Source organism: Mus caroli, chromosome 2 (genome assembly GCF_900094665.2).
Source record: "Mus caroli chromosome 2, CAROLI_EIJ_v1.1, whole genome shotgun sequence".
Lineage (NCBI taxonomy): Eukaryota > Metazoa > Chordata > Mammalia > Rodentia > Muridae > Mus > Mus caroli.
The window spans coordinates 39,271,916-39,292,748 of NC_034571.1; the positions used below are offsets into that span (position 1 = coordinate 39,271,916).

The following is a 20,833-nucleotide window of genomic DNA, read 5'->3' on the forward strand; positions in this document are numbered from 1 at the left end:
TTGTGTATAACTGTATAGCATTACAGACTTTCTCATACATTTTGGAATTCAACCGAGGGATTAATTTGTACAAATATAAATGTGTATTTTATTTAAAAAAAAATAAAAAAATAAAAAGAGATAAATGATGTCAAAAAAAAAAAAAAGAAATCAAAGCAAGCAATTTAATATCTTGAGCTTGTGACTGATAATAGCTATTAGTGCTCAGCCAGCCTATTAGAGCTCTACTGATCAATGTTCAAACTCTAAACTTCTGAAATCTTAGTGTAACAATAGCATAGAATGGGGAAGAATTATGAAACATTTCTCATTGTCATATGACTTAAACCACCTCATTATAACTTTATAACATTTATACAGCTTAAATTGTTTTCTGCGACTCTCGGAACTTTTCTTAAGCTGTCATATTTTCAGTCCTTTATATACCTTAGAGAACACTTGCTAGACCAACAGAACTTAGAGACTTTAATATCCTAGGACATTATCTTAGATCCTCAAAACTTGCATAGAATTCAACCCCTTTTCTTTCAATCTAATCATTTAACAGAGACACAAATAGTGTTTTTTTCTGAGAACAATCATAAATCGTGTTCTGTTAGTGTAAACTTATGTCTGAAACCTGTTATTTTTTTAATATGAAGCCTGTTAGGCAGGCAAACTTGTCTACATTTTTTCAGCAGAAGACATAGAAGCTCTAGAAAAAGCAAGGCCTAATTTTTACACATGAAATATGTATGACAAGGTGTCTTCAGCCTTGGGAAAGAACCTGTTTGCTGCTGCTGAGCTGACAAAGCCATCAATACCAGAAATCTGAGAAGGATAAATTATAGTGGAAGTATAATTCAAGTGACCCATGTATCAGTCAAAGTGAGAGAGCCTAGTCCATTGCCTAGAAGGTCCATCCCAAGCTCCTGTGGTATCCACGGCATTGGGGGAAGAGGCACCTGGACAGCATCAGTCTTTGGCTGCAATATCCTGAAGATGAGAGCTTTACTGTTAGGGAGGAATGGAGCAGGGGGGGAGGGGGACTGACCTACCTTTATCTAGGCAAAGAGGTGCAATCGATGCTTTTCCGTTAGACATTGTAAATGCCACATTCATCAGATCTCTGACAAAGTTTGAGGGTAATTATCTATCAAGTGTATCTGAGCTAAACAAACTTTTCTTGTTTTTAGTGTCTTGGTTTTAAGTTTAATATTAAAAACACATGTAGAGGCTAAATAAAACCTTTTTTCCCTGTAATTAATTACATTAGCACTTAGCACATCTAAAAGTATAGTTCTAACATGTTAAACTATTTGATCGTTTATAAGATGGCTGACCATTAACTTGTATGTCTTAATTATCTTTAACAGTTGGCATTAATAGTTTTTATAAGACTAGGAATTTATAGCTTCATCTCTGTAAATTTGAGCTTTGAAAATAATAGTTTCTGAACTGATGCTCTTTTAGTATCAATATAAAACTTTAACTCTAAATACAGCCTACAAAGAGACTGCGAATTTTTCCTGATACTTTTATAGTTATCATTTACAGAATATAACAGTTTCTTATATGACTCACTTTATCAAAATAGCTTAAGTGTAACAAAGTTAGTAATGACAAGGAGGCTATATATACATACTTAACCGTGAATAGACGTTAGGTAAGGAGAGACATTCTGTAACCCAGGACTTCTCATTCTTCCTAAGGCTTCAACCCTTCAAATCAGTTACTCATGTTGTGGTGACACCCAACCATAAAACCACCCTCATGCCTATTTCACAACTGTGATTTTGCCACTATTACGAATCACAATGCAAGCACCCGACATGCTGGTGGGCCTAGGCTACCCATTTAAAAAGGTCTTTTTGACCCCCAAAGAATTGTGAGCCATAGGTTGAGAAGCTGCTTCGAGCCCTTTGCAAGACTGCTTGGGTCATTGTCTTGCTATATCACAAGATAGGAACATTCGAGTTTCTGCTGTAGTCACTCATGCTCATAGCTTTGGCCCTAATTTTTAACCTTTTTATTTATTTACTTGTAAGATCATATATTAATAAAACATTCTATAAACCTCACTGTCCCATAGCCTTATAAATTTAAGTATTTTAAAAGCTGTTGCTGTTTTCTATAAAACTCAAAAATTTCCTCATTAAAACATTTAAAATCTATCAATTGTGTGTTCCTGCAATATCAAAAATAAAGTACCATTTTTACTTCAAGAGGGAAGATACAGGATACAACCACAATCTGCAGAAGGCAAAACAAGGCTCTAACAATGTAATCAATTCAAAGTTCAGTATCTGGGAGTCAATCCTTTTGGCTTTCCCGAGGGGCTTGGATCACCTACTTGGTTGCACCTTTGGCAGCACATGTATTGCCTGCCTTGTAGGGCGTAGCCTCCTCCAGTTCACTGTGACTGGTGCTTTGGGTGACTTTCACATTGCACCAGTCTTCCAATGCTGCTATGGCCCTCCATTGCGATTGGGCTCCCTTTAGGAACTCCAGTCGTGCCACCCATTTGCAAGCCTCGGCTGTTACCCCTGCACATCTTTGCATCCAATATCACCTGGGTGACTGTTACAAAGTTTGGCTGCCAGTGCAAGGCACACCCTTGCATATGAATGCATGGAGATGAAACTTTAATACCTTATTAAACAATTATTGTTTCTGAATCCTATTTTTCATAAACCTTGTTTTCAGGTCAGGACAGAAATTACCATATAAAAATTCATCCTAATCCAAAATATCTTAGAGACTTGTTGCCTCTTTGGTATGCCCACAACAAGTAGTCATCTTCAATCAAGATGGCAGGAATGTCATAAATATCTGCCCTCTCCAACCTTAGCAATGATAAAGACCACCCATGTGGTTGCCTCCATACTGATGGGGGACAGAAGTTAGCATGTGTTGTTTATATCCCAGGATACATGATTCCTCTTACTTACATAAGTAATCTTACATAAAGATTACTTATGTACACATTTTTAGTGATTAACACCCAGTGTTACGAGTTTTAACTTAACTTTTTCATGGACTTTACAGATTTTCAACCATATCCAATACAATAAGTATATAAATCTTGAGGTATTGAATGTTCACATAAACTAAGTCCAATATTTTGGCTGTTCTGCTTTGCTATTTTTCTCCCTGTCACAGCGTCAAGTGGCTTGACTGAGTCAGGAGACAGAGGAAACTGTTACATACATTGGAGTCTAGAGAAGGGAAAGCCATAATCCAACTCTAGAGCCAGTTTTCTAATAAAGCCAAACAACATAAAAAAACCTTTAGTGTTATCCATACCCAAAAGACATCTGAACTCCTGCTAACCCACATCTAGAGACCAAACAGCTCAGTGATAAATTCTGAACCTCAGCCATAAAAGCAGCTAAGGCAGTGGTGGTTGGTAGCTAGTAGTTCATGGCAGCATAGACAACAAATTATACAACCTATTTCTTTCATGGCTGCATGTTTGCAATAAAACTTACACACACATCAGAAAACACAGACAAAACTTTCCAACAAAACAGGAAGACGCACTTTGGTGAGAAACTGAGAGACAAAACTTTCCAGTCAACCAGAACTAGATGAGCAGGCAACTTCTTGCTATTTGCCCTTGTCAGGAGAATATTGGGCCCCGTGGAACCCCCTCCACAGCCTAGATAGGGATCCCACAGGACCAAATCAATCTATAACTCACCAGGAGGTCTTCTAGGTGTTTGCTGCTTTTCACAACATGGACGTTCACTCTGATAGTCTGTAAACTAAAGGCAGGCTAGGTGTCTTGGACTATCTCAAGGCACATGCCTCTTGAAGTGCCCCCTCAGCCCTGGAGTTCTGGAGTGAACGTCCAGCTGAAGGATTTGGACAGATGGTCTGAATCTCACTGAGGCCTCCAGAAAATCTTAATCCCATTGATAGAGAATAAGAGCACTACTACAGGTAAAAGCCAAATTTAAAGCAAGCTTTGAATACTGGCCAGGTTGATGGACTCTCTGGCAGGTCCATCTCTGAGTTTCCAGAAAATGGCCCCAAGTCATGTTTTTCAGAGGCTTATAGAGGCAAAATTCACAATTCACTGCATTCACTATAGGTCCAATCGGAGCAAGCATACACCCTGACATACTTCCTGTCTGTAAACATCCTGCCTACATCCAATCAAGGGCAGGCATTCATCCTCACTTATTTTCTGCCCATATACCTCCCACCCACATGTGGTTAAGCATATCTGGTGCAGACAAATATAGGGGTCAAACAAATATAGGCCAAAAAAAATTAGTCTTAACTGCTTACAGAATGCTTAATTTGCAAGGTATATCTTTCCTATTTGGTTTACAGGTTTTTTTTATGATTGTATATTAGCACACTCATGACTGGTCTGATTTTATATCTGACATTCTAACTTAGTTTTATATTGATATTATATTGCTTAACAAATAGTATTTTTTAAATAATTTGATGGAATAATTTTTGATGTATGGGAATAAATGATGTTGAGATTTATCTGTCCCCAAAACAGTAGTGCGATGGATTTTCTATTATGGCTGTAAGTTTTTTATAATGTTTCTAGTTCAATAAGTTCCTTTGGTTTATACTTTTTCCTTTCTGAAACTGAGTTGAATGAATCACATTCTATTAGAAAAGTGTTCGTTTTATTTAGGTTTTAAAATACTGTTAAGTCATCTCTGCATTATGATAAACTAAGTTTTCCTCCTTTGTGGTTAACTCTCCACATGACAGTTTATGTTCTCTACTGCGTTGTCTTACACTTTCCTAAGGAAGCAGAATCTGCTGAGCACTGCTGACTTTGACTTGTGTATACAGGTGTGTTCTGTGTTATTTCCAAAGTGTCCATGTCAGTGTTTCTCTTACTGGCTGTAATTGCTGTTTTATTTTCTGAGTGGTATTTAAGCAGTGTGCCCAGGAAACTCTCAATTCAATGTATTTCCCTCTTTCTTCTGAATGTAATTGCTATAACTTTTCTTCTCCTTAGCTTGGTAGCAACAACCTTTTCCATTCTGGCTTTTCTATTAATTGCTGGTTTTATTAGATCATAGAATACATACATCTTGACACTATCCCAGTTTTGTGATAATGAATATCTTCACAGATTTTTGAAATCTATGATAATTATCTCAGAATCCATCATTATATTGTGTTGGTGAGATTGACTTCTGTAATTTTTTATTTTTGCACAATTGTTTTTTTTATAGACCTAGAAAAGTTAGTAACACGTACCTGTCACAGGAATCCTGTCTTCCCATGCAGCTTCTGCTGTGTCTTCATTGTCAATAATCCTGCATCTGTCTAGAAAAAAAAATATTTTTGGCCTTTTGAGCCAGGATCTCTTTATGTAGTGCTGGCTGTTCTGGAACACACTATGTAAAACATGCTGGCCTTGAACTCAGAGAAAGGTATGCAGCAATGTCCAGAAACTTTAAACTGTTTTGCCTGCAAGTCACCACTAATATTAAGAAATACCATTTTATTATTTAATAAATTCTATCTTGTTAGACATAAAGGTTGCATCTTTTTAAACTTCTATCAATATTTTTTCTCCTTTTATTTCTGTTTATTTCTGAATCATTCATTTTCAGTGACTCTGCTTGCTTTGTGACATAATCAAATCCTGTTCTTTTTCAAGATGCTCCCTAGACACAATATTGCTTTGATAGATGTGCCTAGAATTTATTCAGTGTTGTTTAATGTTGTGTCTTCTGTAGTAAGTTCTTTAAAGGAGCATTTCAAACACTTTTCCTGTTCAAGATTTTAAATTAGAATGTTCTGATCTTATAATTTTATTTAAAAATTATTTTTTAAGTTCTATTATTTCTTTTCATTAAATAATGATGGTTTAGTACATCTCTTCCTTTTTCTGCCTAACCACCCATCACCCTTTGCTCTGACTTCCTTTCCTTTCTGAACTCCTTATAACCTAACCTTCTAATTAGTCAGTGTGCCTCTGTGACTCTCAGATACCATTGCATGTTTTCAATATAAAGATTCAAATCAATCTTTATTCAGTAAAATACTGTTGAAATAATCCAACCTTTTAAAATTCTCAAATTATCTTTTATTTCTTTTTTTTCTTATAATCTCAGGGTGATGATAAATTTTTTCATTTTGGGGGGCTGATTGATAATTACCACATTGTCTGTAAGTCGCATAATACCTCATTCTTTCCTGGCATGTCTGCCCTGTTGATTCCTCTGTTCTGATCTCTTTGCCCACCCTGACTTTCTCATGTTCCTTCCAAAACTTTATGTCGTTCATGTGACCTGTTTTCTTTTCAAACTTAATTCCACACACTTATTTTCATTATCACATTTCCAAGATGTATGTCGTATGTAACACTTTTCTTAAGAAGAAGCCCCACACACACACACACACACACAGACACACAGACACCTCCAGTCATCACAGGGAGGGAAAACATAATAAACCAGATCAATATTTGCACCAGAGCTAAAACATAAGAGTTTTCATTGGGATTACTAACAAGACTCAAAACAGTACTGTCACCAAAACAGCCACCCCAATACCCATGGTGACTGATAAAAGTCCAGGGGCTCTCTGTAAAACTCTTGGGCAGCTGCTGAAGTTTCAGCATCTCCTCTGGGCATGGGGCTGGTCATATTCCTTAATGGCAGGGTTGTTTCTCTGTCATTGTTGTTTTGCTTTTTTGCCTGTACATCATTGCAATTGTCCCTTTCCTACATCTTCTTGTGATATTTTCTTATCATATTGAATATTGTTCACAACTTTCCTTTGCATTTATTTATTACATGCTCTACCCTTCCATGGCCTTTTGTGGCAGCTCCTGTGGCTTGTGATTTCCATGTGCACAGGTGTGCTGCTTTTCTTGAGAATTTCACGTAGACTCTTTCCTGCTGTTGGGTCTCCACTCATCATGTCATAGTCCAGAGAGGGTTGAATGCTTGCAATGTACAACACTAAACAACTAAATCCACAACACTCAACAACTAAATCTACATCACTTCACAACTAAATCCACATCTTGCCTTTCTTGGCCAAAGTAGGCATCATAAAGTTTATCCCATGTCGTCAATTCAGGACCTTCAATGTAGTTTAATACTTTTTGTTACTTGAAATTTTTCTTTGTTTGTGGGACTAAGATATGATGTTTGTTTTGCTGAATGGTGTAGGTATATTTGCATTTCCTCTTTATTCAGGGAAGTATGGCTCTTTGAACATTTTAGTATTCTTCTCTTTGATGTAAATAAAGAAAATATCTAATAAAATAAAAAATAAATAAATAAAAATAACAAGATCACTTCTTTCCCTATTGGTCATTTTCTCTGTAACTTGGTCTACCTTTTTAACACAGGATTTTAAGTGTTTGTGAACCTAGAGTATAGTGCCTTTTATATTCTTCTTTTGTTTATATTTAAAAAGAAAATTATTTTAAAATTGCTGAAAATAGAAAGAAAACTCTTGGCTGAAGCATTCTGTTTTTCTCAAGGTTGATTGATTGATTGATGATTGCTTTATTACTCTAAATTGTTTTGTCCTGTTTTGCTTCTAACAAAGACACACATAATTTTTTCTATATAGTCTATATTTTCTGTCTTGCTCATTAAAACACCATTTAATGAAAATGAAGTCCAAAACAAAGGAATACATTTTTTTTCTTAAGAAAATATTCAAACACTCTAGTCACTCAATCCAGTCTTGCTAGACCAAGTCTCTAGGGTTATATTGTAAACTACCAAATGGTACCACTGACCTTTAACCTTCATTTTGGCATTTAAAATCAAAACCCTAACTGATGTTTATCTAAATCATTTGAAAAATAAAAAGCAATCATTGAATAGGAAAATATTAATTGTAAGTATATTTAACTGTTCTAAAATAATATGAGAAATTAATTTTTCTTATTTTTGATACTTTTCATTCTATTGTATAATATTTATATACTTAAGGACTTGGTAACTTAAACCACAATTTATTCTAATATTCTCACCATGAATTCCTAAATTACTAAATTATCTTCAGTAGTATTGTAGACCAAATGCCTATTGTTATCTTAAATTTCAGGCTAGTGGGATGGTTCGGCCATGAACTCAGTACAAGATTTAACATGGATAACAGTAAGTATATTCAAGTTTATCACATGAGATTCTGTTTTCACATCGTTCTGACTCTCAACTGCCTTTGTATTCCATGCAATAGACATGCCCCACAGAGAATGCACTTTGAAAATGTCACTGTGGTTTCCAAAATAAGAAATGACATTTCAGTATGTAAGGCTAAGTGTTTATAGATTTAGCATGATTTTGCATTTCATCCCTTTGAAGAGAGATTAAAGGAAATGAAATCTAGCCTGTGGCTCATGTGGCTTGGTCAGATTCCTGAGTCAGAATGGCCAAAATACAATCAGTGAAGGCAAGGCGCAACTTGGTGATGGAGGCCAGAGCCAGAGCAGCGTAAGCATCAATCCCGCTTTGTGACCATGCCAGACATTGTAGGTTCTGTTCCTCATATCTAATGTGAAGCAATGGTGACTTCAGTGTTGATTTAAGAGTAAGTTAAATGCGAAACTACGAACTCTAGGGCACACTATAATACTTTAAGCAAATGTTCACATGCATTCCTTGTTCTAAATGTTCCAATGCTGTGGCATTTACCGTGTACCAAAGAGGTGATGTACACCTTATAGGGTGTACATCAATGGTAGTAAGGAAGCTTCCATCATGCCTTAGGGTCATGTCTGAGCTCTTTTTCTTCTTGTGCTGGTACTCCAGCCATCTAGAACACAGGAGGCATCATGAACATTTGCCAGTTAAATAAAAACTCTGTGTCTTAGTGTGTATCCATGACTTAGGAACTATTTATCTGGCTTTAAATTCACAACAGCCAAATAGCAAGAGGCCTGATGGAAAATCCCAGTCATTCCAGAAGTCTGTAATATACCCAGGCTGCTAACATTAACTGTCCCGCCAATAACTTCAATTATCTGAGCTATGTTTGTTTGTTTGTTTGTTTGTTTACTAGCCATGAGGGGGTTCTTAAAGCACAGTGTAAAAAGGAAACACTGGCTTGGAACCAGGGAGACAGAGCATAGGGTTCAGACCATTTGTATCTTCTATGTAAGGATTCTAATGTCAAGTCATCTGACAGTGTTGAGATCGAGTCCTGGAAATGGCCACTGGATTGGAAACGTGTCAGGATTGTCCCTCTTTCAGATTTCTTTTACATAATTTAGGAACGCCACCTGGGGGGGGGGGAATGGTCTTAAGATTTACTCTTTCAATATCGACTTCTTTACAGTTATATGCCCCTTTGAAAAGTATGTTGTACATAATGACATCATATTAATTTTTCAGAACTACAATTAATCCCTGGGGCCAATGGATTCCGAATTTCAAACCCTCCCATTTTGTTGGTCTGCTCCTTGCACGCCAGTTTAGAGGTAAGAGACCTGGGCTTCTGCCTTGACCCCTCCTGTTCTGCTTACCTCCCCTGGCTGTGACTGGTCCTAAAGGGTTTCTGCTGATCAGAAAGATCCCTAGGAAACAGAAGTGATGGAAAACAGGCAGCATTTTCTGTTGACCATGTCTGTGACTGTGACCTTGCATTTGCTGTATTTGTGAGATGGACCTGGAGTGGAAGACACGTATGCTGCTGTTCTATTGAGACATGCTTGGACTTGACTGGGTCAATGCTCATCTCTCCATAAACCACATAAGCATGTAGAGTTTCATTCTAAGTTAATTCATTCTTGTAGCTGGTATTTAGGACTACAAGGCATCCTGTCACTGCTAGTTCTACAAGCCAAGGAACGACCAAAGCTCCCTGTAAAACCTAACAGGAAACTAAGGCTGAAGGATAACTGTGGAGAATTAGAGTAAAGGGCCCATGGAGTAAGAGGGCCTCACTCAACAGGGTAGTATTTTTCTTACTGGGGTGACTGTGGCATTGGACACATGTACCAATACTACAGTGAGTACTCTATTTTCTTTTAAATAGGGCTTTAATATCATTTAGTGATATTCTAAATTCCTTTAAGTAAATATGCTGCATATTGTTATTACTTATCAAGTAATTAAAATGGTAGAATTTGGGACTCACGAAGTTGCTAGGGCTTTAGACTACTGGCTGCTCTTCTAGAGGACTGAGGCTTGATTCCCAGAACCAACACGGCAGTTCACAAAGGTCTGAAACTCCAGTCCCAGGGAATCCAATGTCCTTTTCTGACCTCTGTGGGCACCAGGCACACATATGAGGCATAAGCACGCCTGCCGACAAAACGCCCATACACATAAAACAAAAATATGTTTCCAAAGTTATACCCTTAATATTGATACACATATGAATGGAATTCATTGACTAAAATGTACTTTAAAAATTATACCTCTTTAAACAAATGTTTTACACCTCCTAGTCAAATAAGATTTGAATTTGTTTCCTTCATGTCTTCTATCATCTAATTCGTGATATTTTAGGAAATCTTGTGCAGGATTTGAGTTTGAAATGGGGTGATTAGAAAGAATCTCTCATCTAAATCCCAAACGCAGCAGTTCCTCATTCTGGCCACTGGGTGGCATCATGAAGTTCCTGTTTTTGTACACCTTCACCACCACTAGATAGTGTCAACTGCCTTTCTCATAGCAGCCTACTTTAGAACGCATCGCCGCCGTTTGACCACTAGATGGAGCATGCGCCGTTTTCACCCTTTTTTGGACTGTTTTGTTCTGATGAAAAATAGACAAAATGAGATTATTTTGCAGCCAGGGTAATAATTTTTAAAGTTTTTTCTTTCTTTTTTTTGGAGGGAAAGTCTGTGCAGTACTTTATCTAATGATATTTAATAGTTTTGTAATGATTTGTAATATCCATAAGGAAAAATGTTGTGCTTGATTTTAAAACAGCAACTATCATCTCAGTTTGCAAGGTTTTAACAGAAAAGCTAAGTATGAAAGCAGCCAAGACTCACGCTTGGGAGCTAGGGTGCACCAGCATTTAGCCCATTTCTTTTGATTTCCCTTATCCATATATTCAGAAATTTTCCATGTTTTCCCCCTCAGGACTAGATGACCTCCAACTCAGTTCTCTCCACCTTTGAAGTGGGTTGATCCCAGTCTATGGGGTCACACCCTCTCGTCTTAGCAAACTGTCTGCCCTGAAGGGTGCCAGTTTCTTCTTTATACAACCATGCTGAATTAGAGGCACACACATCAAATTTCCACTCTCAGACTCTGAAGGCTGACTCGTGTTTTTCCCTTTAAGACCTAAATGTAAACTTACCAAAAGAACCTTAGCAGACACCTGAAACATGGCACTAATTTTCGGCAGCTTCTTGAGTCCATTGTAGCTATTCATTACCAAGGCTTTGTTCTGGCCAAATGATCGTTTGTTTGTTTGTTTGTTTGTTTGTTTCTACTTTTAGCTCTTGTAGATTTTAATTAAATATTGTTAGGCTACTTTCCTCCTTCTTGTCCCCCTTCCCACTTATCCAATGCCCCTCCCCCGAAAGATAGCCTCTTCTTTGATTGTTGTTGTTAAACACAGTACTCAAGCCTTGTATTGGCTAAAGTGGTTCTGAAATTTTTTCTTCCTCATTTTTAATTGCAAACATTTGAAATTTCAAAATGATGCATACTTCCCTCTGTTATCCCAAGTTCTGTGTTATTTCTGAGCCATGTAAAGATGCACTGGGAAGCATTTGTTTACATGTTGTGTTTGTTTATTCCTGGGCGTAAGCCACACTGTGGAGAAAAGAAAGGAAAATGTCCCAGGGAAGGGAATGTAAGGGAGTGAGAGCAAAGGGAGAAAGGCTACATAATCCAGGGAGAAAAGGGATGGGGAGGGCAAGCTGGGAGAACAGAAGGATAAAGGAACAGAGAAATAAGAAGAGAGAAGGCAAGGACTCAAACTTACTAAAAAATATATATAAATATGGCCATTATATAAATGAAAGAAATAAATGATTTAACCAGTGTGTCTTATCTACTTTTTAAAAGCAAGCAAGCAAACAAACAAACAAACTGTCCTATAAACTTGAAAAACAACTGGAGGATTCTATACTTAAAAATCAACTGCACAGAGCCAGGAAGATGGGTCAGCAAGTGAAGTGCTTCCTGCACAAACTAGAAAATCCATGGAAATGAAGGTGGAAGGAACAGACAGAATCCACGGTGCTGTCCTCTGACCTCACTTGTGAACCCCCGCATGCGTCCACCCAATACATTTAAACTTGTATTAACATGGCTGTGTTTACAACTACGTTGGCCTTCAACGAATTAGAAAGTGCAATCTGCAAATTCATCTGGAATAACAAAAAACCTAGGATAGCAAAAACTCTTCTCAAGGATAAAAGAACCTCTGGTGGAATCACCATGCCGGACCTAAAGCTCTACTACAGAGCAATTGTGATAAAAACTGCATGGTACTGGTATAGTGACAGACAAATAGACCAATGGAATAGAATTGAAGAACCAGAAATAAACCCACACACCTATGGTCACTTGATCTTCGACAAGGGAGCTAAAAACATCCAGTGGAAGAAAGACAGCATTTTCAACAAATGGTGCTGGCACAACTGGTTGTTAACATGTAGAAGAATGCGAATCGATCCATTCCTATCTCCTTGTACTAAGGTCAAGTCTAAGTGGATCAAGGAACTTCACATAAAACCAGAGACACTGAAACTTATAGAGGAGAAAGTGGGGAAAAGCCTTGAAGATATGGGCACAGGGGAAAAATTCCTGAATAAAACAGTAATGGCTTGTGCTGTAAGATCGAGAATTGACAAGTGGGACCTCATGAAACTACAAAGCTTCTGCAAGGCTAAAGACACCATCAATAAGACAAAAAAACCACCAACAGATTGGGAAAGGATCTTCACCTATCCTAAATCAGATAAGGGACTAATATCCAATATATATAAAGAACTCAAGAAGGTGGACTCCAGAAAGTCAAATAACCCCATTAAAAAATGGGGCTCAGAACTGAACAAAGAATTCTCACCTGAGGAATACCGAATGGCAGAGAAACACCTGAAAAAATGTTCAACATCCTTAATCATCAGGGAAATGCAAATCAAAACAACCCTGAGATTCCACCTCACACCAGTCAGAATGGCTAAGATCAAAAATTCAGGTGACAGCAGATGCTGGCGAGGATGTGGAGAAAGAGGAACACTCCTCCATTGTTGGTGGGATTGCAAGCTTGTACAACCACTCTGGAAATCAGTCTGGCGGTTCCTCAGAAAATTGGACATAGTACTACCGGAGGATCCAGCAATACCTCTCCTGGGCATATATCCAGAAGATGTCCCACTGCTTGTGGACGTTGTACATCGTGGTGCGCACTAGGCTCCGCACCACGATGTACAACGTCCACAAGCAGTAAAAAGAATGAATTTATGAAATTCCTAGCCAAATGGTTGGACCTGGAGGGCATCATCTTGAGTGAAGTAACACAATCACAAAAGAACTCACACAATATGTATTCATTGATAAGTGGATATTAGCCCAAAACTTAGGATACCCAAGATATAAGATACAATTTGATAAACGCATGAAACTCAAGAAGAATGAAGACCAAAGCGTGGACACTGTGCACCTTCTTAGAATTGGGAACAAAACACCCAGGGAAGGAGTTACAGAGACAAAGTTCGTAGCTGTGATGAAAGGATGGACCATTTAGAGACTGCTGTATCCAGGGATCCGTCCCATAATCAGCTTCTAAACGCNGACACCATTGCATACACTAGCAAGATTTTGCTGAAAGGACCCAAATATAGCTGTCTCTTGTGAGACGATGCCGGGGCCTAGCAAACACAGGAGTGGATGTTCACAGTCAGCTATTGGATGTATCACAGGGCTCCCAATGGAGAAGCTAGAGAAAGTACCCAAGGAGCTAAAGGGATCTGCAACCCTATTGTTGGAACAACATGATGTACTAACCAGAACCCCGGAGCTCTTGTCTCTAGCTGCATATGTATCGAAAGATGGCCTAGTCGGCCATCAATGGAAAGAGAGGCCCATTGGACTTGCAAACTTTATATGCCCCAATATAGGGGAATGCCAGGGCCAAAAGAATGGGAATGGGTGGGTAGGGAAGTGGGGGGCGCTACGGGGGACTTTTGGGATAGCATTGGAAATGTAATTGAGGAAAATATGTAATAAAAATATTAAAAATCAAAAAAAAAAACAAAAAAAAATTTGAAATGTAAGAATTTCAACCCTCATAATTGGAAGATATCTCTGGTTATATTATTATTCTGTGTATAGTTGGTAATATATATAGTAATTGAACATAGTTTAATAAAGAACATATGAAAATAAAAAAAAAAAAACTACGTTGGCTTAACTGATATCAGTAAAAGTAGTTCCTATCATCGGCTTCCAACTGTCACTGCCTTTCCTGCTGGCTGGCAGTCATTCATAGAGCCATTTAAATACACTGTGCTGATCAGCAACAGAGTGAGCCTTGGAAGGAACCAACACTCCATCCGCACTATACATTAAGCATGACTTCAAATGAGCAGAACAGCTCGTGTGTGTGTGTGTGTGTGTGTGTGTGTGTGTGTGTGTGTGTGTTCCATTTTGGTAATGAAGAGGTCTAGAGTAGAGAACTTCAGAAGTTTCTTCAGTCCTCTGACAGGTAAGTTGGAATTTTTGTGTATTTTCTATTTAAGGTTCACATTTTTTATATAGCAACGATTACACAATGTCTACCTCTGCTCAACATATAATATTTATAATGCTATAAACAGTTTAAAAAAAAAGCTGTTTAAAAACACAAGCTAAGTTTTTTGGTTGATTGCATGGTGATGAAGGTCAAGACAGCAGCAAGGACAAAAAGCAGTGTGTTCCTTCACAAGGCATGGAGACTCAAGTTTGAAAATTTAAGAGAAGCCAGATGGTCATGGTGGCTCACATTTTATATACCGACACTCAGAAGGCAGAGGCAGAGATGGGTGGATATCTGTGAGCTCCAGGCCACTAAGGCACTGTCTCTGAATGAATGAATGAATAAATGGATTGATGAATGGATGGATGAATGGATGGCTAGGAAGAAAGGAAAGAAGAGAAAAAGAAAGAAGGAAGGAAGGAAACAAGAAAGGAAACAAGGAAGGAAACAAGAAAGGAAACAAGGAAGGAAGGAAGGAAGGAAGGAAGGAAGGAAGGAAGGAAGGAAGGAAGGAAGGAAGGAAGAATGAAAGGGAGAGAAAAGGGGAATTTAAAGAAAAAATAATTTAAGAAAAAAATCAGAATAATGGAAAACTAGTCACTACATGCTTGCCCAGTTTAAATAGTATATAACCTTCCTAGTGAGAGGGTCTGTTGAGGGAAATATTAAAAAAAATGGCACCAACTCGCACTATAACCAGCTACTCTCTGTCCACAGTCTCTCTGCCTCTAGGCTAGCCCCATTCAGTGGTCTTTCCTGATCCTATTCGCCTGGCTCAGAGCTGCCCGTACCTTTTCAGCCATCTATCCCCTGTAGCTAGTTGTCACAAATCCCCTTAATCCAGTAAATCAAAACTCTAGAAGTTTGTAATTAATCAGATTTATATATCAACAAATTCTCAATTCAAGATGCCCACGCAATTATTTCCTTGCCAATTAATTGATAATAATACCAGCTGCCCACCTAGATTAGACAAGTTATCTCAACTATTCAATCTTTTTATGATATACATAGCTACCTGTGGCTATTTAAAGTCATGCGGAACCTGGATAGTCTTCTTCTCCTCTCATCTTCCTTCCTTTTCCTCTTCTCTCCCTGTCTGTCCCTGAAAACCTTTGCTCTGCCTCCCTTTTCCACTGCCCAATCATAGGCTTCTTGTTGTATTAGTATTTAAATTAATTGGGGGAAAATTCGGATATAGGGGGCTAACCTTCCTACCTTGGTTCTAACTCCCCTAACTTGAGGATGTAACCTTCCCAGCCTTGTGTTCATTTCACACGGTAACAACAAAATTAAGTAAGTAGAGATGTCTGACAGGAATTCTGTTAAAACCTATAAGATTTAAAAATTGTGTTTTTAACTTCCGATAATTACACACACACACACACACACACACACACACACCCTCACCCACTGATTATTGAAAGAGTGAAATTAAATAAAAGCAAGAGGGAAATCGAGCAGCATGTGTGGTATTTCTCATCTGACTCCTATTAACCATTCTTTTGTTTGTTTGCTTTGTGTGTTTGCTTGTTTTGTTTGCTTGTTTTGTTTGTTTGTTTCTTTGTTTGTTTGTTTTTCCACGCTGATGAGCAATCCCCTGGCACTTGCGGCAGACATTCCAGTGCTAAGACTTATCCCTAGCTGTCTTAATAGTTCAGTTTGGGACTTCGGAACGGACTTTTCTGCTCTATGAGGCCACTGGGAAAAACTCAGACCACGTGGTTTGAATGCAGTCCCCAGTATTTGCAGGTCTGGTACCCAGCTGGTGAAATGGTCTTAGAAAACAGGTGGAGTTCTGCCGGAGGAACTGGGTCATAGGGTAGGCCTTGGAATTTTGAGGTGTGTTTCTAATCTCAGTCCGCCCTGTTCTTCAATGTGCACACAGTGTGACTAGATGAAGAACCCGACTTAAACCGTCAGTGGATGTAAATGCTCCTTTTTTTACATGGCTGGCACTGAAGACAATTAAACTTTATTTATAAAAGGAATCGGTAAAAGCAAACGCCTCTTCTTTTTAACGTTAGAAATGTTAGTTAACAATCTCCAATATCTTCATCACCTACAGATACAAATGAGTTACTAAGAGTGGACACTTTGCCCTCCACCTGCATAGGATCTCCATTCACAGAGTCTACACCCAGGGGAAAACAGCCTCCTCGTACAGACTTCGGATTTTTTTGTTTGTTTGTTTGTTTGTTTTTTCACTATGCCCAGATGATACTGTGTTTACAAATAGCTACACAGCAATTGTGTTGTATTAGGTACCACTAAGTAGGATCCTTATATATTATAGTCTATCAGAAAATGTGCCAACATTTTCCAATCACATGAAAGTCCAATGCTGTTTTGTTTTCTGACCTTGGCTGTTGAGAGTTTGGGCACTTGCAAGAGTCCGAGAAGCGACAGAAAGGGGCAACTCTGTCTCACGCATTACCCTATGTGCGTGGTTGGGGTCTGTAGCCGAAGCAGGATTTTTTTATAGAATTCTTTACTAAACACAATATTTTGAGACTATTATCATCTCCAAGGAGAAACATGCGCTAATGTATCTCTCAGTCTTTCTTTCAAACCTTATAAGCCATGCCTTGCTGATCTGTTTCTGCCCTTCAAGGAATATGCTAATCTGAAGCCTAACTGGCTTCCCAGAGGCTCCCAGCACCAGCATCTTGTTTTGCACAAGAGAATGAAACTCCCAGTAGTTTCAATCCAACATCCTGAAGTTGATGTTGTGGTACCCAGACCTCACCGAAGATACCGGCACCTGCCTCTGCCTGCAGCTGCCTCTGCCTAAAGCAGATGCATCTTTTCACCTCAAACTGCTCTAAACTTCAGCCATTTCACAACCACATGCACTGAAGATCTAAAACAGACCCTAGCCCCTGCTTGTAGTGGACCTTAACTGATTGAGAGAGTCTGAACTTTCAGCAAATCCAAACCTTTGCCTACTGTGTCAAGTCTGATTAAAATGTCTTCTCACATGTCCCGATTCATGTCCTGATGAAATCCAGATAACACTAAATGACATCACCATAGTTGTTCTTGATATTTTAGCTTATGTTAAAGCAAGGGACATTAAATGGCATGCCACATATGTCATGCCGTTAACATGAGCTCCAGTTTTTATAAGGAGGATACAATTTCTAAACAAGACAGAAAAGCATGTCTGTTCTGGCCCTTATCCTTACCACGTGAACTTCTGTAGAGCCTTGTCACTCACCAGGATAGGCCAGTCAATATTTTACACAAGTGCTAGAGTTTTGCAAGGAAAAGAGAGGTGGAGGCAGTGGCGACTAAATTCCTCAGCCACAATAAATATTTACTCAACATTATTAGCTTCCCTGGGAAACTCAACTTTATAATTTAACTTCAAGCAAACAAACAAACCAAAAGAACAAAGAAAAAGAAAAACAAGCCAGGTGACGGTGGTATGCACCTTTAATCCCAGGACTCAGAAGCCTGAGGCAGGTGGATCTCTGAGTTTGAGCCCAGCCTGGTCTACAGAGTGAGTTCCAGGACAATCAGGGCTATACAGAAAAACCCTGCCTCTCAACAAACAAACAAACAAACAAACAAACACCCCAAAACTACTGAGTTTGGAAAACTGTAGTGTTCAGCAGGACATTATAAACAATATCAGCAGCCACCTTTTACAAAGGAATTTGTCTTGTTTTGGACTTTCTGTAGACCAAAATACAGACAACAGTTGAGTACCCTAAAGCAAAATTTTCTTTTCTCACAAACATTGTTTAAAGAGCAGTCACACATATTTGCTGTCATGGAAACTACTTTTGCTATTTAATGATGAAGCATTTAAAAGACAACATGTTTTACTGGAAGAAGTATTTTTTAAAATGTGATGGTTTTTTACTTGACCAAAAATGAGAATGTCCTTTCTGATGTGTGATACACGTTTAAGTTTGCTTCTCTGTAAATCAGTAGCCACTGCTAATCTGATTGTGACTCTCAGGTCTTTCAGCAAGCGACTATGACTGCGCTGAGAAGAAAATCCATTCTGCTGACAGGTTATCTGGAATACATGCTCAAACATTACCACAGCAAAGATAACACCGAAAACAAGGGGCCGATTGTGAATATCATCACCCCGTCCAGAGCAGAGGAGCGTGGCTGCCAGTTAACACTCACCTTTTCCATTCCCAAGAAAAGCGTTTTTAAGGAACTAGAAAAAAGAGGAGTCGTTGTATGTATATAAGTTTATGTCTTGCATTTCACCTCGCTTTCTCTTTGGGTTCCAGGTTGGGATGAGTCTTAGGTTACTAAACTTATCCTATTATTGCATATCCTTCTAGTCAACCAGTCAAGACAAGTCAGACATCAACTTAGCATTCAACATTAGCCCTGATGGATGGCTACAAGAGCCCACGGTCATTTCTGATCAAAGGGAATAAGTAGCAAATCTTGCTTTTGAAAAATAGTCTTGTGTTATTTACACGTTTTTTTTTTTAATAGATAATCAGGGATATATTTCATCAGAGTCAGTGAAGACAAAGTTTTCACTAATTTGGTTTTTAAGAAAAATGTCAAAATAAGCATAAATATATATGTATATATGTATATAAGTGCTTTCATATATATGGATATATATAATTTATAGAGTTAACCTATAACCTAAAAGATAACCCTTTTTATGCCTTATTGGAAAAATAATTCAAACCACCCTCTTTTGGTTCATAAAATTAATTACTCTCCTTTTTTTATGAGTTCAACCAAAAACAATGTGGTGACATTTCTCAGGAATTAGAATAAGGCAAAGAATGTTTACTGTGGTTTGCATATGTCTGTATTTGATAAATTTATGTAGGCTTCTTAGCCTCTTGAGGAGAACTGATACATGCTAAAGTTTTAAGGGAAGAGGTATGTGGGTGGGGCTGCATTCCACTCATTAGTACTCACAGCTTTACAAAGGTTACCTTGCCTCTGGGCTCATGTTATAGTATGGACACTGTAAACCAAGCTGAGCCCCTCCCTACTTCTGTACTCTGGGGAAACCCGTGCTCCTTTGTCTTGAGATGTTTCATCTGTGTTTTCAGTTTAATAACACACAAAGAGTCTTTATAGGAATTAAAAAGATAGCATACACAGACTATATTCACTCGTAGCTACAATGGACATTTCTTAAAAGTTGGCCACGGTGACGACTGCCAGTTAAATTATGTGATCCTCCTTTCAACCCCATCAGCACTCCCTGGGACATAGAGACAACTCCTATCTCCATGGCCAGGGATTAGAGAATTAACTTCTGAAGCTCTTTAAATCTCAGTGAGACCCAGAGTCCTGTTAACCCTCTGGAAAGCTTTCAAACACTTTCCAGCTTTCAAAGAGAACTGCCAGTGACTTCAGAAACATAGTTTGGACACTCATATGAGAACCAACTGTTAGTGTCACTACTAAGGAGACAGTTTAAGTAAGCAGAGATGTAAAATTTTGCTAACAATGACAAACATAGGTGCTCATGTATTAAGTTTGAGGGAAGTCATGATCTATATGAAATTTTGTCATGGAAGTAGAATTTCTATGTGTGGACACTGCGAAGATGGTTGCTTTATTTTTATTTTTATTTATTTTTCTCCCTCCAGTGTGACAAGCGAGAACCAGACGGCATCCGTGTGGCCCCTGTTCCTCTCTATAATTCTTTCCATGATGTTTATAAGTTCATCAGACTGCTCACTTCCATACTCGACTCTTCAGAAAGAAGCTAGCTATGTTTTCTAGCATAACTCAAGTAAATGTCACTGAAAGGTGATGGAGTTTCCACTTCTTTTGAATTTTATTCATTAAAAAATCTCCAGAAATTGATTGCACAGAAATGATAACTATAAAAAAATTTACATAAAACCTGGTGTATGCTTTAATATCTGTGTTTCTGGGGAATGTGGTGTCCTGTGAATTATGAAGTCACACTTTACATGACTACAACCTACAGATGACTGTCTTGATCAGTTGTCACATTCCATGGTCACTGAAACATTTTCTCTTTAATTTGTGACTGAATTTCCAACGTTATAATGTATGTGGACTTCTTGTATAAATATTAGAAGTATTACTTTAATTTTGCTATAGTTTTATTTTAATATTTGTAACTGAATCATCTGAAATATGTTTGATATTATCATGTTTTATCTAATTCGGGGGGGCAGCCTTTTAAGCTGTTACAATCTCTCCCCCCCCC

The 20,833-nt window shown here is 38.2% G+C and overlaps 1 protein-coding gene across 1 annotated transcript in view; it reads left to right on the plus strand.

Annotated features, from left to right (window-relative positions):
* Kynu (kynureninase) overlaps positions 1 to 20,833 on the plus strand; it is a 128,501-nt gene that overhangs the window by 106,605 nt on the left and 1,063 nt on the right. Inside the window, exons 12-15 of the mRNA XM_029484813.1 lie at positions 8,041 to 8,093; positions 9,330 to 9,415; positions 18,614 to 18,844; positions 20,241 to 20,403. Of these exons, the coding sequence (XP_029340673.1) occupies positions 8,041 to 8,093; positions 9,330 to 9,415; positions 18,614 to 18,844; positions 20,241 to 20,363 (493 nt within the window). The 3' untranslated portion in view covers positions 20,364 to 20,403. The remainder of the gene's footprint in view (positions 1 to 8,040; positions 8,094 to 9,329; positions 9,416 to 18,613; positions 18,845 to 20,240; positions 20,404 to 20,833) is intronic.